Here is a 23,871-nt window from a genome sequence, read left to right as displayed (position 1 = left end):
ACTAAAGATGCTCTCCCCCCTCAGTCCACTTCACTCCTCTACTGGAAAACTAATCTCCTTCAGGAGGGGTTTAGAGTGATGAAAACCTTAGGCCAGGCATTATGCAAAGAATACCACAAATTTTCTCATTTAATCCTCGTATGAATACTAAGAATTAGGAATCATCCATTTTTACATTGGGAAAGCTGATGCTTAGACTGATTAAGTAAATTTCCCAAGGATTTTAATCCAAATCCTTCTGTCTCCAAAGCCACACTTTTTTTTTTTAGTCTTTGGTTGAACTATATACCATTCTCAAAGCCACACTCTTAACCATTCTACTTTACTGTCTCCAGAGGTCTGACTCAAATATGTGGAAGAGGAAGTTTCCTTAACGCTGTCGAAAATAAGAAGAGCAAACAGATGTCTGCATAGTTTTATTTTTTAAACAGGGTCCTTCACAGATGCTGACAGCCTTCTAGCCAAAGCCCAACAGGGAACAGGGTTTGCAGCAGCATCTCCCCGCCTGGAGAGCCCCACCTGGCTCAACAGCTAGGCCAAGGAGCAGCACAGCATGCCTCTCTAGCAGGAATGGATGCAAAGCACGGGAGGAAGCCTGGCTCTTGCGCCCAGAATGCCAATAGGGAACAGGTGGTTAAGAGAGCCCTCTCCCCACGCAGCCCATCAGCCCATTCTCCGAGACCTTTGTGGTGCTGCTGGTGGTGGTAGTGTGCCTTCTAGTGCGAGGCAGAGTGGTTGCCCACCTCAAAAGATTTCCAGATGCGATTTTAAAAGCTCTTAAGAGACAAGGTAGTAATCTATCAGTCAAGGGCAAGCAATGACTCCTCAGGAAAAGCCCACGCCTCTACCACAGCGCAGCTAACTTCGAGGGGCACAAAGAAACGTCTGTAGTGGCAAGAAAAGGGGCTTCCGTAGTGCCCATCAAAATGTAGGGAGAGCCACAGCCCCTTCGTCCATAGAGGAGCTGCAAGTCCATTTTCTCTCGTCTGAGTGACAGAAAAGGGAGGCGGGCACCCCAATGTCTCCACTCTGAGGGCCTCAGCGGCGCACCTCTCAGCCTTTCTTTCTAAGGGCTGAGAGGCTGTCCCTGTCCGTCTCCCCACTCAGCCCCAATCCCCCTCTCCCAGTCAGCACCCCTCTCTCCCCTACTCGCTCTCCCTCCAACCTCCTTTCCCCACCCCGCTGAGCTCTAGACCTCTCTTCCCTTATCCCCCACCTCTCTTCCCTCCCCATTCGGTCCCCTGGCCCTCAGCCCCGCGCCGCCCAGCACCCGGGACCTTGAGCGTCACGTCGCACAGCTTGCCCTGCCGCCGGATCTCCTCCATGACGCCGTAGCCGCGACTAGGCAACTCGGACACGGAGAAGTGCACCAGGTCCTCCAGCTCCTCCGCGCCGTCCTCCACCATCTTCCCCGGCCGCCGCGACTGCGCAGGCCTGGCCGGCTGGCTCGAAGCTAAACTGGGCGGGGCGAGAGCGCCTGTGGACGGCAGCTCGGAGCGCAAGGCTGGAGTTAGACGGAGCTGCGCGGCCGCCGTAGTCTCAAACTGCTGTGCGCCGGAAGCCCGGCTGCCCCGTTTCCTGGTTCTTGCGCATCCTTCGTTCCCCCGCTACCCCTACCCTGGCTTCGCGCCTGCAGCTGCCGCAGTCTTTTTAAATTAATCGGTCCCATCTCCCGTCCTCCTAATTCGGCCCTGGCCTTACTTGTATCTCAACAGAGGACCGCGGACTTCATTTCCGCTACCACCCCTACTTCCGGAATCTCCGGAAGCAGCCTGTTGCCACGGCGACTGTGTACACAGCCCGGCAGCCGAGCTTGCCGGGTTTCTTCTGTAGCTGCTAATGCAGTGGTCGGGCTGCGGAAGGGCTCCAGCCTCCGGAGCGGTAAGCAGGAGTCACGCGCGGTCCGGGTGGGGAGAAGGAAGGCCGGAAAGGGGGTGTCCGCCCGGGCGGCGGGCAGCTGCTGGAATCTGAACACCGCTCCACCCGGGAGTCCCCCAGCTTTGGCTCGCTGATCTATGAAACCCGGGCGGAGCAGGGTGAGGCGTCGAGGGGACCCTTTAAGCCTTGCTGCGGCTTAGGGTTTTCGGATCTAACGTTCCCTGGCCCCACGAGGGTCCTACGTCGCCCCTGAGGTTCAGAGATCTCTGGTCTTCTGGACTCTTCTGTATTCAGTTTTCTAACCGGAGGGGGCTTCGGGATTGCCATCCCGGCCCTTCGCTTTACAAATGCGGAAATCGCTCCAGAGAGGCACAGGAATGGTCCCAAGGCCCACTGCCTCCCAGACACCACACAGGGGTCCAGCATGTTGGGTTAGAAAAAGGAGAAAGACCAGTTTGGCCTGGGTCCGAGTCTTTTGTTTAGTCCAAGGCCGGGTGCGTTTGGACCCTCTTTTGGGGGGTTCAGATGCTGCTACCTTGCTGGTGGCTATGAGTGTTCTCTTGAGAGCCTCTGTTCTGGACAGGAACGCTGGAAGATAGGGACCCACCTGGTCCTCTCCTTTTGTTGAGCTTTCAGGGGTGCTTGGTGGCAACCTGTTCATTCCCACCCCTAAAACAAATGAGGAAACTGTGAGCCTTTCAGCAGAGAGGGCTCTTGGTGGCCACTCAAAGGTTCACTTATTTACACCAGAAATATCTAAGGGTGGTGTCCACGAGGGAGAGGCATTCCCCACAAGGTCCTGAGAGAGAAGGACCCTACTAAAAGGGAGAGCGTGGTGAGGGGCTGAAGTTGGCTTCTTGCAAGTGGGCCTGGAAACCCAGTGTCCTCCTGGAAGGGCTGTGGGCTCAGGGTTGGAGGTGGTGAGGGAGGCGAGTGACATCATGTGCCCTTTGGGACTCTCTCAGTTGTGACCGAAGATGGACCCACATATGGAGATTCCGCCACCCTCTGACTTCCAGTCATGACCATCACCACCAATCACCATTTCTTAAGCACCTACTCTGTGCTGGGCACTGTTCCGGACTTTGAGGGGGGACTCAAAAGAAATAAAAGGCACAGTCCTGTCCCTCAAACAGCATGTAACTTAATTTGGGATCTGAAACCCACTCAAATGATGTGGCGTAAGAACGGTAACAAGGATTATTTCAGTAAGTGCAAGTTGGCATGGGGTCTCCAAATGACCGGGTGTTGAGGGGCTGCTGGGTAGTGGATTTGCAGGAGGGATGTAGTTAATAGAGAAGGCTTGTGTCAGGTGGATATGGCTCCTGGCGTGCCTGGAGCCATGGGCGTGAGCATGGGGAGAATTGGGAAGCACAGATAGAATGACTACTTGTGCATGTTGGCAAATTGCTGGGCAGAAAAGGGGCAGGCTCTGAGGGGAGGGTAATGCTTGAAGCTGGCCTGTGCTGCCCTTGGGCTGTCTGTGGGTAGGGGCTGCCAGGAGGGAGGCTTGAGCAACCCCCTACTTCTTCATGGTCCCTTTCAGAGGGCACCCTGGGCAGCATCTTAACTTTCCTGGGCAGGAGGATGGGCCATCGGACTGGTATGGGGAATGGTTCCCAGAACTTTAGAAATTGAGTGTAAGTGTTTGCTTGAGTCAGCACACCTCTCTCCACTCTCCACTTCCCAAAAGCCTAGATCAAAGTGAACTTGGAGATGAGATCATCTCTTAAGTTTCCTCAGTTTGGGAGTCCTGTTAGAGCTATTTGTGGCTTTTTATTTCTAGAGCTCAATTTTGCAAACAAAAATCTTAGACCTGAAATTGGACAAGCCATTATCCTTACTCACCTGAATACCTTACAGATTCACTTTCTAAAAATTAAAAGATCTGAGTGATCCCACAGTGGCCAGGAAAAGACTTCCATGAAGTAATTACTTGAGGAATGTGGGAAGTGGACTCACACTCTACAGTAGGCAGGTGTGAAAGTAGTTTGCTTATTTAATGTGACATCTGAAGGGTTTGTAATAGGGGTTAGAGTTTTATTTTGCCCACTTCATGGAAACTGTAAACTGAAAGAGCAGGGCCTGTCTCTATTTAATTTGCTTCTATAGAGATACTTAATGCCACTTGATGATAGCTAAGATAATTGTATGAGGAAATCAAGTGGTCACCACAAGTTGTGTCTAGAAATGTGGAGGGACATTAATTTTTTAACAGTCAAGGTCTTGAAAATTAGCTTTTTAAAAATATTGACCATCTGATCAGTTTATTTGTTAGAACACTTTGCAGTAGCACAAACAAACTATTTTTTCCTGAACAACGGTGATGATATTGCTATTTACCAATTTGAAGATGAAATTGAGTCAGCTCCCTATCCCTCATGTTTTCCTACCTCTTCATAAATTCAGCAATTCCTTTGCTGGTTGTCTTTTTCAGAAGTATCCAGGAGTTTTCTTTAGCCTCAAGTCCTCTGTCCTACCCCATGAAAGTACAGGTTATTTTAGGGGCAAATGCCTCATTTCTTATGGAACTGGCCCAACCCTGTCAGGGACATCAAAAGAGAAGTGCACGATGCAGCACACATCCTGACCCTCAGGCATTGTCTCTATTCAAAGTCTGTTTTTTACTTTGTGGAGCATTAACTCTAAATGAGTTTTGGGTTTTTTTTGTTTTGTTTTGTTTTGTTTTTGTGGTATGCAGCCCTCTCACTGTTGTGGCCTCTCCCGTTGCGGAGCACAGGCTCTGGACACGCAGGCTCAGCGTCCATGGCTCACGGGCCTAGCCGCTCCGCGGCATGTGGGATCTTCCCAGACCAGGGCACGAACCCGTGTCCCCTGCATCGGCAGGCAGACTCTCAACCACTGCGCCACCAGGGAAGCCCAGTTTTGGTTTTTTTAAAAATAAATTTATTTATTTATTATTTTTGGCTGCGTTGGGTCTTCATTGCTGCGCGCGGGCTTTCTCTAGTTGCGGCGAGAGGGGCTACTCTTTTGTTGCGGTGTGCGGGCTTCTCATTGCAGTGGCTTCTCTTGTGGAGCACAGGCTCTAGGCGCACGGACTTCAGTAGTTGTGGCACACAGGCTCAGTAGTTGTGGCTTGCAGGCTCAGTAGTTGTGGCGCATGGCTTAGTTGCTCTGGGGCATGTGGGATCTTCCCGGACCAGGGATTGAACCCATGTCCCCTGCGTTGGCAGGTGGATTCTTAACCACTGCACCACCAGGGAATTCCTGTACAATTCAATTTTTAAAAATGTTTATGAAATACTTTAGTTGGACAGGATATTAGAGATCAATTAACTCTCCCTGTAATACAAACAATCCCTTTTGTAGCATCTCTGCTAGTTGGCATCTTGCTTGACTGTTTGTAGTGTTTATGGTCCTTACTTTGAGAAAGTCTTTCCCACTATAGGAAAACTCCACATAATAAGAAGTTAATTTACCTAAATCTCCCTCTCTGTCATTTATAACTATAAGCTTTCAACCTATTCGATGAAGCTACATTCAATGTTTATTTTAACATTTTATTATACATGGTAATTACTTGTGATAGTATAAATGAAGGAATACAAATATATGTGTGCCTGCCTGAAAGAAAATGATGAGAATATACATAATTACGTTTTAGGAGAGGCAGAGGAGGTAAGGGACTGAGATTTTTCTCTCAATGGAGTGGCAGAGAAGAAAGAATATTAGACTATGGGCTACATTAAATGTACTTCCAGGGAATCTTTTTCTGATCTAAGTTAGTCTAATGGAGGTAGAGAAGGAGGTGCTACATCTGAAGTTAGGTATATTAATGAAAAAAAGAAAATTAGTTCTAATGCATTTCATAGTCAGTATTTTAGAGGAAAATATAATGAATAAGGCAAAGTGTAGGTAAACTCTGATACGGAGCATTTGTAGAAACCACATCTAAAATTAGGCCACTAGGGACTTCCCTGGTGGTGCAGTGGTAAGAACCTGCCTGCCAATGCAGAGGACACAGGTTCAATCCCTTGTCCAGGAAAATCCCACATGCTGCAGAGCAACTAGGCCAGTGGGCCACAACTACTGAGCCTGCGCTCTAGAGACTGTGAGCCATAACTACTGAGCCCATGTGCCACAACTACTGAAGCCCACGCACCTAGAGCCCATGCTCTGCAACAAGAGAAGCCAACGCAATGAGAAGCCCACACCCCACAATGAAAACTAGCCCCCGCTTGATGCAACTAGAGAAAGCCCATGCACAGCAATGAAGACCCAATGCAACCAACCAAATAAATAAATAAAAATAAAAAATAAAAATAAAATAAAATTAGGCCACTAAAGGGAGCATTCTTTTTGCTTTGTATTTCAGTCTCTTAGGGGGTTTTTGGTGGAGAGTGGTGAGGCACCCTGTAAAGTAGGAAGTACACGGACTTGTTGAACAGCATCCTGTGGACGGATCACTGAAATGCTGGTGGGCAAAAGGAAGACTGGCTCTCAGTGGGAGAGGAAAACATGGACTGCACATCATGTTTTCTGATCTTGATGAATGACACCTCCATTCTAATGGTTGTTGGAGGATGACTACTGAAAATTTTGCTATTTTCTCCTTTTTAGCTAGAATGGGTACTAGGAAAAAAGTTCATGCGTTTGTCCGTGTCAAACCTACTGATGACTTTGCTCATGAAATGATCAAATATGGAGATGACAACAAAGTAAGTACAGTGTGTTTGCCTTCACCTGCCTGGGCATCTCTCTGTCCCTCCTCACTACAACCTCTAAGGTTTCCAAGCAACCTTTTAAGGACCAAGACAGAATTGGTAAAAGTTCAGATGGAATCTAGAGTCATTCAAGGCCAAAGCACTCCCCCACAATGCTGTTGATGAGGAAACTCATGAAACTCCCATTTTTAATGGGAGTAGGTCCTTGTTGGTTATCCATTTTAGATACAGCAGTGTATACATGTCAATCTCAAAATGGGAAAAGAATTTGAAAAAGAATAGATAGATGTATAACTGAATCACTTTGCTGTACACCTGAAACTAACACAACATTGTTAATCAACTATACTCCAATATAAAATAAAAAGTTAAAAAAAAAAGTTTACCTTTGTCCTTATATCTGACACAGGAAGCTGACATTTGTCCACACTCATAAAACTTTCTGTTGATCAGATCTCCCAGGAAGTACAATAGGAATGTCTTCAGATGATTATTATTAAAGTTACCAAAGGGAGGGAGAAACTCTTATGGAGAGAACTGGAAAGATCTATCCATCCCCCTGTCCTGACAACTCTTCTGAAGGCTGTGACAGGGTTAGGACACCTCGAGACTATGGGATGTTTTCATTCAGCAAACATTTGTGGATCTACTATGGGTAGCATGGAGACATTAAGAGAGGAATTCAAAGGCCAACTTCTCAAGGTTCAAAGGTCCTAGCAGTCAGAAAGAAACTCACATGCAGCGCTGTGAAGTGCACGCTGATAGACACGGATTCAGTGACGACTGAAGCACAGAGCATTTAATGTATGAATAGACCAAGCCTTTCTCTGTTGATCTTAGTTTTTCTGCATGTGGCTGTGTCTTGGCTTCTGGACTAGGGCAGCCAGTATAAGATTCCAGTGAGAGTCTGTTTACATTAGAAGTCCCCATTTTGAAGATTGGAATCTACCATTGACCTAACCCAATGTTTCTAAACTAGCTGCTGCCACAGTGGCTTGCTATGGAGGGATCTAAAACTTTAAAAAATTTTTTTAGAAATCTTTGCATCTAAAAATCTGCTGATTACAAGTAGGTAGTCACCCTCAATTTAATACCAGTGAGTAACTGTGTCTGAGGAGTCCAGAGCCTTTTCTGTGGCTATCATTTCATCATTGCTCACATTAGCCCATAGCATGTGTGTGGAAGTAAGTGCTCACCACAGTGCTGAGGGAGGCCTCACCGCCAGTCACCAGGGAGATGGGGCTCAAGCCCAGGCCTCCGTCACCAAGCCCGCTCTTCTCTCTGGCCTAATTCAAGGCCTCCCTGTGCTTATTGAATTTATCTAAAGCTTGTTTAATGTGATAAATATTGATATGTGATAAATATGCTTGACCCCATATCAGCAATGGGGGAACCAAGACAGCACCCTGAACACTAAGGTGAGATGTGCTGAAACCAGCAAGTGCTCCAGTCTCCTGATCCTTCCACCTTGAGGATGTGTGGCCTCCCTGCAGTGCCTTCCTTCCCACCTCCCAAAGGTCATCCAGAATATGTGCAAGTCCCTGTTCTTCCTAAAGTTCACCTCCTCTGTTTCCTCCAGGACAGGCCTTGGCTATCAGTGACTTTTTTATACCAGTTTCTTAACAAGTATCTCTCTCTCTTCCTAGACCATTAATATTCACTTAAAAAAAGATACTCGGAGAGGAGTTGTCAATAACCAGCAGACAGACTGGTCATTCAAGCTGGATGGAGTTCTCCATGATGCCTCCCAGGACTTGGTTTATGAGACAGTCGCAAAGGATGTGGTTTCTCAAGCCCTCAATGGCTATAATGGTAATTTAGTTAATTAACTGTTGTTTTACATAAGAACCTGTGGAACCCCCGCTCACCCAGGAAGAGGTACAAGTATTTTGTGGTGAATAAAATACAACTTCACTTACTAACTTTTGTTTGATTATTTGTCTGTCTCCATGTTCTTATGGTGGGAAACTTATTTGCTTGGTGATACTGTGGGCATGGCTTGATCCATGGTCCTGGGATCCTACCTTCATAGGAAGATTAAATGACCCTGACTCTCTATAGGTCATGGGGATTCAACTATTAGCCTGTTTCAAATCCCCTGAGTATTAGTTTTGAACATGCCTTTATGATAAATTTGATGGAGTCAAAACATTTTTCTCTTGGCTACCTGCTAGGAGATATTTCCATTTATTCTACCAGCACAATCAATCTATTCTATTGTAGTATAGTATTATTTACATATATCACTAAAGACGAGTACAGTTTGACTTTCTTAAAAGCTTAACTAAAAAGCTTTTTTAACAAATTAAAATTTATTGGGAAATTTTTACAAACTAGTTCACTCTAAGACTGTTTCAAAATCTTTTTTAAAAAATATTTATTTATTTATTTATTTGGCTGCGCCAGGTCTTAGTTGCGGCATGTGGGATCTAGTTCCCTGACCAGGCATCAAACCTGCCCCCCCTGCATTGGGAGCACAGAGTCTTAGCCGCTGGACCACCAGGGAAGTCCCTTAAAATCTTAAAAAGATTAAAAAATCCATAGAGGGACTTCCCTGGCGGTCCAGTGGTTAAGACTCTGTGCTTCCACTGTAGGGAGGGCGGGTTTGATCCTTGGTCGGGGAACTAAGATCCCGGGAGTATGCCACGCGGCGTGACCAAAAAAAGAAAAAAAATCCATAGAAAAAAATATATCACAGTCTGTAGACTTTGCCCGTCTGGTGGCTCCTGACTAGAATGTTCCCTGTTTGCAAGTTTTAGGTGTTCTGCTTAAAAGTCCGTTGAGTGTAGATGCCTAAACGTTGTAATGTATCCTGTGTGTGATATATAGCTATGGTCCCCATTGGTCCTGAGGGGATGTGGCCCTGAGGAAGTAGAGACAAAGGAGCTAAGGCCCGGGGAGGCTAAGAGTCGTGGGCTCTGAGTGCTGTGGAGCCACAGATGGGCTCTGAGTCCCAGCTGAACTGACTCCTTCCTGCACATTTCTGCAGGGTTAATAGACACTGCTTCTGACTCCAGCTCAGATGCTGAATTAAGACCCCTTGTGTAAAACCTACCAATCCCAGGAACTAGAGCATTCACGTGGCAAAGGCAAACACTGATTTCCACGGCCCAGCATTGCCCGGGCAGATCTGCTTTGTAAATGCCCAGAAGCAGCCTTTGGGTTGGGTCTGGCTCAGGCTGCTCAAGCCAGGAAGAAGAGCAGATGGGAACCAGAGCCCAGGGTGACTGGTTTGTGTCCCAGAGCCTGGTGATGGTAGACCTAAAGCACGAGAGAGGTGCAAGTGAAAGTCTTCCCAGAGAGGGCAATGTGACAGATCAGGGCTTGGTCATGGTGTTCCATTTCTGAAAGTGGCCTGGGACCAACTAGTCCTGTGGGAACTTGCAGTCTACAAAGAATTCCCACCGCTAACAGAAAATGCCCTTCTGACTCCCATCTCTTCCTGGGGATTTTGAAAGCCCTTCTTTCCTCCTGCCTGGGCTGTCCTGCAGGGAGGCCAAGCCCTGAGAGCCTGGCTGTTCATGATCTTGCTAAAGAAGGGCTTAGTTCAATGCTCTTATCTCCCTCATCTTTCTAGGAAAATTCCCAGTTCCTCTGTTCCCTGGAATTCCCTGCTCTCCTCAGAAGCCCTAGGATCAGATCCCCTCTTGGGAGAGGAAGCAGTAGAGCACTACATGGACCACAGATTCAGAGCAGCTGTCTGTGTTTTGACCATTTATATCACTGTTTCCCTGCTCACCCACCCTCCATGTCAGGAATTCCTGCTGTCCTTGGCTGCTCCTGATGGCCACCTTCACACTAGGGTTCTGGCTGGCACTGGGCATGCTGGGGGATGGGAGAGCTACCCTTGGAGCTGTTTTTCTGGTTGTCACCAAGACGTGTTTTGAAATGTTTGCAGGCACCATCATGTGTTATGGGCAGACGGGAGCTGGCAAGACATACACCATGACGGGGGCAACTGAGAATTACAAGCACCGGGGGATCCTCCCTCGTGCCCTACAACAGGTAGAGAGTGGGCCTGTGGGTGGGATGCCACTTAGGTCCCCTCTTTCTACCATACATGCTGCCCATCCCAGGCGAGCTCCTGGAGACAGTGGGGTCCAGCCTCAAAGGAGTTGCAGCCTGTAGGGGAGACAGCCTGTAGGGGAGACAGGTGTGTGTGTGTGTGTGTGTGTGTGTGTGTGTGTGTGTGTGTGTGTGTGTGTGTGTGTGTGTGTGTGTGTGTGTGTAAACCAAGAGTTTAGGTTCCAGGCTCTGACCTACGCCCATGCTGAGCCTGTTTCCTCATTTGATAAAGAGGGCGTCAGATGTGCTGACTGGCTTCTTGCTGCTCTGATGGTCTGTGACCCTGTAATTGAGGATTCAGAGGTCCTAATCCTGTTCCTTCCTGGTTTTAATGAGGGAGATATGAACCCTTGCAGAGCTTCCTTACTGGCCTGCTCTGGTTTCTTGCACCACCACAGCCCCAGAAAGAGCAAAGGGAAGAAGCAGGGCATGACATGAGCTTTCAGGACCGAGTCAGCCTTGGGGGTCTGGGAAGTGTGACTGAAGACAGGACAGATGGGCCTTCCTTCAGAGTCTGCTAGCCTGCGTTCTGTGAGGACCCTCTTTTTGAAGGTGGGAGGCAAAGGACTTTTCCCTAAAAAGCATCTTGAGGTTTTATAGCCCTGTGCTGTAAGAAGTGTAGATGTCCCTCTAGTGTATGACCATCCATGCGATAATTTCTTGAAGCAATATCCTTAACATCCCACTGTCAACGCTTCAGTATCCCCGCATCTTAGACTTTATAGTCTAGCCCAGCGCTGCCCAACAGAAATATAATGTAAGTCACATATGCAATTTTAGGTTTTCCAATAGCCACATTTAAAAAAGTAAAACAAGTGAAATTATTTTTAAATAATATATAATAATATATTTTATTTAACTCAATATAGCCAAAATAGCATTTCCACATGTAATCAATATGAAAATTATTGAGATAGTTTACATTATTTTTCTTTATACTGAGTCTTTGAAATCTGGTATGTATTTTACATTTACAACCCATTTCTATTTAAGACACTAAATATTCGTCAGAAAGAGTTGCTCTGTATTTACAGTTCATGAAATTTACAGTTGAAAAGGTAGATTTATAAACCCAAGTTGCTCCAAACATACTTAAAAGTTTACCAATAACTGAATTTAGTATCAGTGTTAAATTTTTAGTTAAAATTAAATAAAATTTAAAATCCAATTCCTCATTTGCACGAGCCAGATTTCAAGCGCTCAGCAGCCACCTGTGGCTAGTGTCTAGCATATTGGACAGCACAAATCTAGCCTGTTAGAGCAAGATGGGGACTTCAGGGATCATCCAGCCCAACTCCCCATTTAACAGATAAGAAAGTTAAGGTCTAGAGAGGGGAAAAGACCAGCCCAAAGTCACCTGCTGATAAGCACTGGGGAGGATATTAGGAGTCCAGAAGGCTGAGTTCTGGCTTGACTTCTTCCCTTAGTAGCTGAGCCACCATAGATGGGTATTGCCCCTGCCCTGCTTCAGTCGCAGTGGCATCATGAGGGTAGAATTAAAAAATGGATGTGAAAGAAGCTTATATGTGGTGAAACCCCACAAAACAAGAGATCTTCACTCCGGAGTCCTTTCTGTTCATCATGCCTCTACTTCTTGAGACTGTACAAGTATTAGCCAATCTATAAGTCAGGCCTCACAGAAACTACAAGATGATAATAAATACTGCCCAATAGACTGCAACTACTAATAATGGTTGTTGCTGATGACCATCACACCAACTAGACTGTAAATTCTTCTAGGGCAAGGATTCCCTCCTAAGGTAAGAACTCCCCTAGCACTGGCTGGCCGTTGGAGTTCTACTCTCAGTGACTGCTGTGCAATCTCCCATCTAGGTTTTTAAGATGATCGAAGAACGCCCCACACAGGCCATCACTGTGCGTGTTTCCTACCTGGAAATCTATAATGAGAGCCTGTTTGATCTCCTGTCCACTCTGCCTTACGTTGGACCCTCGGTCACACCTATGACCATTGTGGAAAGTCCTCAGGGGGTCTTCATTAAGGGCTTGTCAGTCCACCTCACAAGTCAGGAGGAGGATGCGTTCAGCCTCCTTTTTGAGGTGAGATGATCAAGTCTATGGGTTCCTTCCTCCTTACCTTTCCTCCCTCCTTTCCTTTTTTTTTTCTTTTCCTCCTTCCTTAGTTTTTTACTTACTTTGATAACCAGAATGAAAATTAATATATGCTTGTTTAGCGAGTTCAGATAGTAATGAAATATACAGAAGCAAAAGAAGAATTCACTCATCTGTTTTCTACATATGGCAACAATAATGTGTATTTTGGCTTATTTCCTTCTAGTCTTTTTTCTTGTGAAGTTTTTTCTTTACTTAGTTGAAATTGTCCTTTTTTTTTAGTTAACATTAAATCACAGGCATTTGTGGTATAGAAAAAATAAGAATTAATGTCCTTGGTATATAAAAGCTCTTACAAATCAATGAAAAAATTCCCCGGGATATGTTATTCTTTTAAAAATCATGTAGATTAAAACTCTATGCATTGCTGGTGAAATGTAAAATGGTGCAACCATTTTGGCAGTTTCCTAAAAAGTTAAACATTAATTTTATCATAGGACCTAGCACTTCTACTCCTAGAAATCTACCCAAGAGAAATGAAATGTGCACACAAAAACTTGAACACAAATATTCATATTAAGACTATTCATAATAGCCAAAGACTGGAAATAACCAAAATATTCATCAACGGAGAATGCATGAACAAATTGTGGTACATCCATACAACGGAAAACTGTTTAGCAATAAAAAGAAATGGAGCACTGATACATGCTACAGCTTGGATGAATCTCAAAAAAAAAATGCTAAGTAAAAGAAATAAAAAAGTTACCTGTTGTATGATTCCATTCATTTGAAATGTCCAGATAACCACATCTATAGAGACAGAAAGCAGATTAGTAGTTGCCTGGGGGAGGGGACAGGAAGTGACTGCAAATGGGCCTGAGAGAACTTTTTGGAGTGATACATTTTAAAAATAGAATTGTGGTGATGGTTGCACAACCCTGTAATTTTACTGATTTTAAAAATCATTGAGGGCTTCCCTAGTGGCGCAGTGGTTGAGAGTCCGCTTGCCGATGGAGGGGACACGGGTTCGTGCCCCGGTCCGCGAAGATCCCACATGCCGCGGAGCAGCTAGGCCCGTGAGCCATGGCCGCTGAGCCTGCGCGTCCGGAGGCTGTGCTCCGCAACGGGAGAGGCCACAACAGTGAGAAGTCCGCGTACCGCGAAAAAAAAAAAAAAAATCATTGAATTGTATACTTAAAACAATGAGTCTTTTTTTTTTTTTTAAACAGTGAGTCTTATGGTATTTAAAATATATGTCGGGGACTTCCCTGGTGGTCCAGTGGCTAAGCCTCCACACTCCCAATGCAGGGGGCACGGATTCAATCCCTGGTTGGGGAACTAAGATCCCGCATGCCACGGGGTACAGCCTAAAATATATATATATATATATATATATATATATATATATATATATATATATATATTTATGTATATATATATATATACATATATATATATTTATGTCAAATAAAACTTCTTTTTAAAACGTCATTTAGGTGTCCTCAGGGGTGATATAAACCTGGATCCCTTGCATGTACACAGAAGAAAGAGCCTCCCAGGTGGCAGCAATGAGGCATTCTCGTCTTATTGTTGTTCCTGACATTTCACCATGAAGAATGATGTTTGCCGGAGGTTTTTGGTGGCTTAAGTTGAAAGAACGTCCAAGCTTGTGAAGAGGTTTTTTTTTTTTTGCGGTACGCAGGCCTCTCACTGCTGTGGCCTCTCCCGCCGCGGAGCACAGGCTCCGGACGCGCAGGCTCAGCGGCCATGGCTCACGGGCCCAGCCGCTCCGCGGCATGTAGGATCTTCCTGGACCGGGGCACGAACCCGTGTCCCCTGCATCAGCAGGCGGACTCTCAACCACTGCGCCACCAGGGAAGCCCAAGAGTTTTTTTAATCATGAATAATTATTTATTCATACCCTTAGAAGTAAGCACTCTTCTGACTTGTATGGTAATCATTTCCTTGGTCTTCTTTATAGCTTTACCACCTGGAGCATCCTACCTATGTATTCTCAAGCAGCATAAGTTACTTTTTTGGAAATTTATATACAAGGAATCATGTAGGATGAATTCTGTCTTATTTCTTTTACCTTTTATCTACTTTTTATGTGTAATTCATCTGATGTTACTGTATATTTTTCACTTTCATCATATTACATTGTGTGAACATACTACAATTTAGTTATCCATTCTACTTCTGATGGACAGTTGGGTTTTCCTAGATTGGGTGTATTTCAGACATGGCCACTAGGAACAAGAACTAGAAACATTCTTGTATGTATATCTGGGGCACATAAGCATGAATTTCTCTAGGTAAAATCAAGAACTGTAATTGCTGAGTCATACAGAGTGTGTCTTAAGCTTTCTTAAATGATACCAACTATTTTCCATAATGGTATACTCCCACAACACGTTATCAGAATTCCCATTATTCTGACCCTAAAATCTTGACCAATCTGGCTGGTGTATAGTGTTTCCCACTGTGGTCCCACTCATTGGTTTACATTTACCTGATTACCAGTGAGATTAAGGACCTTACTTTGTGTTTATTGACCATTTGGATTTCCCTGTTCATGTCTTTTGTTTATTTTCTTTACAGATGTCTTTTTTTCGCTCTTATTTGTTTGTATAAATTCTTCATATATTCTGAAAACTAGTTCTTTTTTCAGTTGTGTGTAGTACAATGTTTTCTATTTCCTGTGACTTTTTTTTCTCTTGATGTGTTATTTGATGAACAAAAATTCTTACGTTTAGGTTAGTTGAATGTGTATAAATTTCTTGTTTTGGCTTTTCGTGTAAAGAGCATATGAGAGAATTTTTAAAAATATACTCTGACAGTCTTTATCTTTTTTTTTTTTTTTTTTTTTTTTGCGGTACGCGGGCCTCTCACTGTTGTGGCCTCTCCCGTTGCGGAGCACAGGCTCCGGACGCGCAGGCTCAGCAGCCATGGCTCACGGGCCCAGCCGCTCCGCGGCATGTGGGATCTTCCCAGACGGGGGCACGAACCCGTGTCCCCTGTATCAGCAGGCGGACTCTCAACCACTGTGCCACCAGGGAAGCCCCAGTCTTTATCTTTTAACTGAAGCATTTCATTCCGTTTGCACTTAATGTAGTTTCTGAAATATTTGGGTTTAAATCTGTCGTTTGACTGTGTGTTCTTTTTCCCATTTATTTTTCTTAACTGTTTTGCCTTCTTTTTCATTGGATATTTTTTTATTATATTTGTTTCCCTCTTTACTAGTTTGGAAGTTATATATTCGTTCATATTTATATTTCCTCTCTCGTTTTTCCTAGAAATAACAACTTGCATAGTTAGTTAATGCACACACATACAGACATACCAATAAGTTGTATAAGTTGTATAGCTTACACAAATAAGTTGTATAACTGGTGAAGTCTGAATAAGCTCTGTGGATTATACCAGTGTCAATTTCTTGGTTTTGACATTGTACTACCATTTTACAAGATGTTAATCATAGGGAGAGGCTGAGTAGAAGGTAGAGAGGACCTCCCTGTATATTTCTTCCAAACGTTCTATGAATCAAAATAAAATGTTACCTTACCATAACAAGTATATTTTGTAATTTGATTATAAGCTCTACTCCCTTGGCCCTTTATCAGTGGTTCTTTTTTGAGGCTTGGGTTGAGACTATATTACTTTAGAGAATAGTTTTTTCTTTCAGGAGCCTAGGGAACATTACCAATACAGGGTCTCTTTAAATCAGATTTAAAAAAATTTTTTTTAATTTATTTTATTTATTTATTTTTGGCTGAGTTGGGTCTTCGTTGCTGTGCGCAGGCTTTCTCTAGTTGCAGCGAGCGGGGGCTACTGTTCGTTGCGGTGTGCAGGCTTCTCATTGCAGTGGCTTCTCTTGTTGTGGAGCAGGGGCTGTAGGCACGCAGGCTTCAGTAGTTGTGGCACGCGGGCTCAGTAGTTGTGACTCGCGGGCTCTAGAGCTCAGGGTCAGTAGTTGTGGTGCACGGGCTTAGTTGCTTGGCAGCATGTGGGATCTTCCTGGATCAGGGCTCGAACCCGTGTTCCCTGCATTGGCAGGCGGATTCCTAACCCCTGCACCACCAGGGAAGCCCTACAGAGGGGAGAGGGTGTCTGTACTATTGGAGAGGAATTCCAAAGTTATGAATCTCAGAGCTTATATAGGAGCTGGTACATTTACTCCTCTTCCCCTCTGTTAGGATAGAGAGAGATTGAAGCGCGCGGGGTGGGGCAGAGGTGGGGGGCGTGCAGCTAGAGACAGAAAGGGAGGATGAGAGAGCATGTGCTTTTTTTTGAAATGTAAGTAAATCCTCTCTTAGGAAAGGAGGGCAAGGTCTCTACCTGGAAGTTAAGCTTTTGGTTCTGAAGGAGAAAGATCTTATCACCCTTTGAATGTAACAGAGGGCTTGGGTGGGGGGATGGGAGTGTAGGGAGGTAAGGGAAGATACAAGTGGCTCTAGGTCTACCACCCTCAGAATGTGAAGAGCAAATGGCTTTGGGAGCAAAAGGAGATATTCTCTATCTTTATAACATGTCAATTTCATTGCTCACAGAATCACCAAGAAATCCAGCAAGGGCTATCTTACAGCACATCCGTCTGCAGGTGCCTCAGGGCAATAAGAGCATTGGTTCTAGCTTGCAGTTCCTGGATTCCTGCTCCTGCTTTGTGTCTGGCCCTGGGTACTGGCCTTACTTTCTTGCAGTCTCAGCCATGCATTCAAAAGGAATTTTTAAATATTCTATCATCTTTAGGTGTTTTGCAGTAGGAAGTTTTCTGAATATTTAGTCCATTGTATTCCTGGAAGGCCCCCTTGATGTTTTGGGCTGTAATACAGTGCAAAAGGTGTAGAACTTAGAATTGGGGACTTGGGCTCAAATTCAGGTTTCTTTCAATCTATGAAGCCTTAATGTCGAGCAAATCATTAATCTCTTCAAGCTGCAGTTTGCTAATCTATAAAAGTGGAGACACTGTTTTTAAACCTACCCCAAAACATTGTTATGAGAATCAGATGGGATCAGGCATTTTTTTAAATTGAGGTATAATTGGCTTGTAACATTATATTAGTTTCAGGTGTACAACATAATAATTCAATATTTGTATATATTGCAAAATGGTCACCATAATAACTCTAGTTAACATCCATCACCGTATATAGTTACACATTTTTTCTGTGTGATGAGAACTTCTAAGATCTACTCTCTTTGCAACTTTCAACCTTTCAAATATGCAATACAGTATTATTAATAGTCACCATGCTGTACATTACATCCCCGTGATTTATTTTATAAATACTCTGAAGTGGGATTGCTGGATCATATGGTAATTCTATTTTTAAATTTTTGAAGAGGGCTCCCCTGGTGGCGCAGTGTTTAAGAATCTGCCTGCGAAGGCAGGGGACACGGGTTTGATCCCTGGTCCAGGAAGATCCCACATGCCGTGGAGCAACTAAGCCCGTGCGCTCAAGTATCTGTACTGAGCCTGCGCTCTAGAGCCTGCGAGCCACAACTACTGAAGCCCACTTCCCCTAGGGCCCATGTTCCGCAACAAGAGAAGCCACCGTAATGAGAAGTCTGCACACCACAAAGAAGAGTAGCCCCCACTCACCACAGCTAGAGAAAGCCTGTGTGCAGCAACGAAAACCCAACACAGCTGAAAATAAATAAATAAATAAATTTATTAAAAACAACAACAACAACAAACTATTTGTCAGCATTCTCCTGGCTGCATAACATTCCATTGTACAGCTAGACCATTCCCTAATTGTTGGATATGTAGGTTGGTTATGATTCAATATTCATGAACATTTTTAAGGCTTTTAATTCTTTTACGGTATGCGGGCCTCTCACTGTTGTGGCCTCTCCTGCTGCAGAGCACAGGCTCCAGACGCGCAGGCTCAGCGGCCATGGCTCACGGGCCCAGCTGCTCCGCAGCACGTAGGATCTTCCCGGACCGGGGCACGAACCCGTGTCCCCTGCATCGGCAGGCGGACTCTCAACAACTGCGCCACCAGGGAAGCCCCTAAGGCTCTTAATTCTTATTGCTGCTTTGCTTTTCAGAAAGCTATTATACAGGGAATTCCCTGGTGGTCCAGTGGTGAGGACTTGGAGCTTTCACTCACAAGGGCGCGGGTTCAGTCCCTGGTCGGGGAACTAAGATCCCGCAAGCTGCATGGCGTGGCCAAAAAAAAAGGAAAGAAAGCTATTATACAAATTCACACATCTCTAGCAGTGAGTGAAAGTATAGGTCTGGACTCCAATTTGTCTTCTATTCTCCTAGTTTATAAATGAGATTTCCCTGGAAGGCCTGGCTGATTGCAGTGATATAAATATCATTTCTGCATAATTGAAAAATGATCCAAATGCCGTGTTATTTTAATATTTCAAAACGTTGTCTGTGTTTTCCGTCTTCTTCAGGGAGAGACCAACAGGATTATAGCCTCCCACACAATGAACAAGAACTCATCTAGGTCACACTGCATTTTCACAATCTACGTGGAGGTAAGTGCAAGCTCTTTGAAGAGCCGAGAGGGGCGGTCGATTCCCATGGGGCCTGCTCAGTAAGAACCTTCTCCCTGTGACAGTTTAACCTCTTTTTGGGTGTTTCATAGGCCCATTCGCGGACCTTATCAGACGCAAAGTACATCACTTCCAAAATTAACTTGGTGGATCTAGCAGGCTCGGAGAGGCTGGGGAAGTCTAGGGTAAGTGGGGGAGCAGGAAGTTCTTCCTCAAGAAGCCACAGCTCTGTTTCCGGCTTAGTTTCTGTGCACCTGGGCCGTCATTGGGCATTCGTGAGCACCATCCCGAGCTAGGCGCAGTGGAGCTGGAGGGACAGAACTAGCAGAGGTGAAACAGAGAGGCAGTTTCTACCGGGCAGGATTTTTGTAAACATTAAATGAGATGATGGCTCCTAAATTCTTAGCAAAGTACCTGGCACTCAGTCAGTGCTCAGTCAATGCTCCATGCTCGTATTAGCGTCTATGTATCAGTGTGAGTGTTCGCACAATGAATATTTGCATGAATTTTTCATCTCACATAAATATTCATGTAAGCGTATTAACGTAAGTATTCACAAGAGCATTCAGATGAGCATTCCTACCTGCGTTCGTATGAATGTTTGTATCTGTGTATTGAATGAATGTATATTCCCAGGATTATTTGCTCAAGTATCTGCACAAATATTCCCATGTGTATTCATAATAGTGTGACTCTTAAGAGAGTATTCATATAAATATTCACATAAGTATTCATATTCACATGAGCATTCATTCATAAGAATATTTGCACGAGTGTTCCTGTGAGTGTTCCCATTAGCCCAAGGCGGATACAATTCAATCCCATGACAGAGAGAGAAGACCTGGTTCTGGGAAGGAGGCTCTGGCCTGGCCACAGACCTGCAGTGTTCTTTGTGGGGCAGCCTCTCCACTTGGTCTGATGAGGAACTGACCTTTGGTTTGTAGTCTGAGGGCCGAGTCCTGAAGGAAGCCACCTACATCAACAAGTCGCTGTCATTCCTGGAGCAGGCCATCATTGCCCTCGGGGACCAGAAGCGAGACCACATCCCCTTCCGGCAGTGCAAGCTCACCCACGCCCTGAAGGATTCCTTGGGTGAGGGTATGGTTGGTGCACAGTGGGGACGGACAGGCCTGGCATATCTGTTACTGGTGATAATGGAATTGCTCCCTCCTGGTGGCATGGACTTACCTGCAGCCTTTTCACAGTGACCTCAGGCACACCTGGAAAGGCAGAATCAAGCACAGTGACCTCTCATGTCCCCCATGTCATTCTCTTCACTCCTCAGAACCTTTGCTTAAGCTTTTGCCTCTACCGGAAGTACCTTCTCATTTCCCCTCATCCCTGAACCAGCTGGCAGAATCCTTCATCACCCTGAAGACCAAGGTGGAGGGCTTCTCCGGTGACGTCTTCCCTTCCCTGACTGAGGAGCTGGGGCTGTGTCTTGTCATCCTTGTGTTCCCAGGCTTTTGCATTGGGCCCAATGGCACAGTGGTTGGTGTGTGATTATTAACTGAGTGCTCCCCCCCCACCCCCCCATAAGCAAAGCCCTGGCCTAGAGGCCTCTGCCCTACTCCAGGTCTTCTCTCCTCTGCTTTTCCCCCAGCTTCTCTTTTAGGTACATTTGACAGCCTCTCCTGCTTCTCTTCTTCTTCCCTCTTGCCCCTCATGCCATGCTTGAATGCTGTCCTCTCTGACCTCTCAGACCCTATCCTCAGGGCTGCTATCACGACTGGGGCTAACACCCTATTTCAACTCCACAGTCCTGGAACCTGGAAGTCCCAGGTCAAGGTCTGGCAGGAATGGCTCCTGGTGAAAACTCTCTTCCTGGCCTGTAGATGGCCACTTTCTCGTTGTGTCTTCACATGGCAAAGAGAGAGAGAGAGAAAGAAAAGAAAGAGATCAGAAAGGGAGACAGGGCTCTGGTCTCTTTTTCCTTTCTTACAAGGGCACTAATCCCATCATGGGGCTCCACCCTCATGACTTCATGTACTTAATTACTTCCTGCAGGCGCCACCTCCAAATACCATCACATTGAGGGTTAGGACTTCAATATATGAATTTTGAAGGGACACAAATGTTCAGAGCCCTCCCACCCCCTCCACCTCCCACCCTCAAAGGAATCTCTTGGCAGAAAACCCACATGGTTCATGGCCCTTCTGTGTCCTGCTTTCTGCAGGGGGAAATTGCAATATGATCCTTGTGACAAACATCTACGGAGAAGCCTCCCAGTTAGAAGAGACGGTATGTAAAGACAGCCAGTGCAACCGGGATGGAATCCCTCCTCATGCATGCCAGGGCTGGGTAAACTGACACAGTAGCTATAGACATGGTCAAGGGTGGAGGGATCCAGGGATGAGTCTGAGCCAAAATTGCTGAAGGGGGCCCAGCCAGGATCCAAATACCAAGTACCAAGGGGCAGAAGCCATGTCAAGGAAGAGGCAAGGCAGGTGGCAAGCTCAGTGTGGGGGCCTATGTGAGAAGAGAAGGCTGAGAGCCAGCTTTGTGGGGCAAGGACTGTGTTTTCTGGCCCATGCCAGGAGTATTTTGCCGCTGCAGCGAGGAGCTCGGGAAGGAGAGGAAGAAGAAGAAGGTGCAGCGGCTGGATGGGCCCTGGCGGCCATGCTGAGGCCTTGGCTATTCTACTCCAGGTGGCAGGGACTGTCACAGGGTTTTAGTAGGAGAGGGCTGTGGCCAGAGTTGTGACTCGGGGAGATTAATCCAGCAGCAGGAAACAGGTGGCCCGGGGAGGTAAGAAGCTTATGAGAACCAGAGGCAGGAATACGAAGTGAGCCAGTGACACAGGTGAGTCCACATAGCTAGGCACCCAGGCTGGGGCTCCCCGCCTCTCCTCCCTACCCATCCTAAATAAGATAGGTTTGGAAATCTCTCCCTAGACATTTTGGTCAAATGTGGATGTTTGGGGCAAGCTTCAGTCATCTGGAGAATCCACTAGGTGAAACAGGTCATTTCCAGGGACATTGCAGGGCAAGATGCTTCTGCAGGGCCTCCCAGCTTGGTGCATTAGGGACCATCCCAGCTTCCAGGGGGAGTTCTCCGGCCACATACCCAGTGCCCTGGGACTTGGGAGGCCAGGGAGGGGAGCTCCAGCTGATGTGCAGACAGCATCCCCAGAGGAAGGCTTCAGGCACCTACTGGTCTCACAGCATAACAAAGCATGAGTGAACCCCAAGAGGAGTCATGAATACTGGGCCTCCTGGCTGCCTGGTTAAGAAATACGTCCTCCAAGACTGTGGAAGACCCTTTCTCCCCTTATCCCCACCCCTGAGATGGTCACACAGGAAGCAGCTCTCCTGGTACCTGCTGTCCCCCGAGGCTTGTGCCCACACCACCTGGGATCTCTGATTAGGACTGAGCCCACAGGAGCCCTAAGGAGCTGCTGGAAGAGTATCGGGGGTTGGGACAAAGGCATATTGGGGGTGCAGAAGCTCATGATTCTCTTCTCCAAATGCTTTAAAACTGTTCCTATCATGATTCGTGTTGCTTAATGCATTGACCACGCATGTGTGTATGAGGGAGTCGTGGCCACACTTGCTGCTGTGCTTACAGCAGGAGAGTCTGATTTCACCCTCACACAGAAGCAACTCCAACTAAAATGACAGGGGTCTCTTCCTGAGGGCTCTCTGTGAGCCAGTTCTGTCCAGAGCACATTACATACCTCAGCACTAAGTCTCCCAGTGACCCTATGAGGCAGGTCTTCCCAACTTTACAGAGAAGTTACAAGACCTGTCTGAGGTTGTGCAGTCAGTTGTTTGGTGGCAGATCTCTTAACTACTAGGCAAGACTGTCCAATGGAAGAGCCCTTTCAGGCCTTCCTCAGGCTACTTCTGGGTTACCCATCCCCCCTCCAAGTTGGCTTCCCTGTTTCAGGGCTCCGAGTCAGCCCAGCACAGTATGAGGCTGGGATGTCAGGGCTCACTGGCAGCTCATGTGCCACTGGCTGCTCCTCACTGCCAGGGCGCAGCCCTCCACTCCTCATGGAACATCAGCACAGTGGGGCTGTTTCCCAAGTGCCCGCTTCTGTGGCCACCCCATGGGCCCCCAGCCATAATTACCCCTGGCTGGCTGTGCCCCCAGAGGGACTCGGGCAGGACCCCCAGACGTCACTCCATGGGCCCATGGAGCATTCCTCTCTGCAGGGAGACTTGTTTTCTAGTGGAATCCTTTAACCTGTTTTGCACATCTCTCTACTCACAAGTAATTGACCAAGAACATAGAGGTCTGTCTGATCTGTTTTTCAGCTGTCTTCACTGCGGTTTGCCAGCAGGATGAAGCTGGTCACCACTGAGCCTGCCATCAACGAAAAGTATGACGCTGAGGTACTAAGGGGCTTGTAGGCAGGTATCTCGCTGTGGGGAAGGTGTATGGGTTTGCTGCCTGGGTCACAAGAGCCTGGCTTCCCTTCCTGCCTTGACCAAAGATACGCATGTGATCCTGGGTCAGTCCCTTTCTGCTCTGGGATAGGCCAGTGTTTAGAGTCCCTTGGGGGCTGCCGCAAAGGTGAAAGGGCTAGGTCAGGCCCCCCACCCAATTCATATGTGGGGCTTCAAGGCCTCTGAGTGCCCCTGGGCTTCTGCATGAGAGTCCTTAGAGCTAATTGTTTCTGAGCTAAATCAGTGTAGACCATCTCTCAGACTCA

The 23,871-nt window shown here is 46.3% G+C and overlaps 2 protein-coding genes across 4 annotated transcripts in view; one reads left to right on the top strand and one right to left on the bottom strand.

Annotated features, from left to right (window-relative positions):
• Positions 1–1,615, bottom strand: part of KLHL18 (kelch like family member 18) — a 53,288-nt gene extending 51,673 nt beyond the window's left edge. For both annotated transcript variants that reach the window (XM_079935768.1, XM_079935769.1), the window contains exon 1: positions 1,278–1,615. In XM_079935768.1, coding sequence (XP_079791894.1) covers positions 1,278–1,406 — 129 coding nt within the window. In that variant the 5' untranslated portion in view covers positions 1,407–1,615. The remainder of the gene's footprint in view (positions 1–1,277) is intronic.
• Positions 1,548–23,871, top strand: part of KIF9 (kinesin family member 9) — a 49,945-nt gene continuing 27,621 nt past the window's right edge. Inside the window, exons 1-10 of one of the 2 annotated variants that reach the window (XM_079935767.1) lie at positions 1,548–1,881; positions 6,460–6,557; positions 8,210–8,375; positions 10,462–10,568; positions 12,462–12,686; positions 19,113–19,196; positions 19,307–19,399; positions 20,159–20,306; positions 21,391–21,455; positions 23,474–23,551. In XM_079935767.1, coding sequence (XP_079791893.1) covers positions 6,465–6,557; positions 8,210–8,375; positions 10,462–10,568; positions 12,462–12,686; positions 19,113–19,196; positions 19,307–19,399; positions 20,159–20,306; positions 21,391–21,455; positions 23,474–23,551 — 1,059 coding nt within the window. In that variant the 5' untranslated portion in view covers positions 1,548–1,881; positions 6,460–6,464. The remainder of the gene's footprint in view (positions 1,882–6,459; positions 6,558–8,209; positions 8,376–10,461; positions 10,569–12,461; positions 12,687–19,112; positions 19,197–19,306; positions 19,400–20,158; positions 20,307–21,390; positions 21,456–23,473; positions 23,552–23,871) is intronic. The other variant, XM_079935766.1, reaches the window with a different exon arrangement.

This window comes from Stenella coeruleoalba (assembly GCF_951394435.1).
Source record: "Stenella coeruleoalba genome assembly, chromosome: 10".
Classification (NCBI taxonomy): Eukaryota; Metazoa; Chordata; class Mammalia; order Artiodactyla; family Delphinidae; genus Stenella; species Stenella coeruleoalba.
This window is presented reverse-complemented; position numbering and strand designations above follow the sequence as displayed.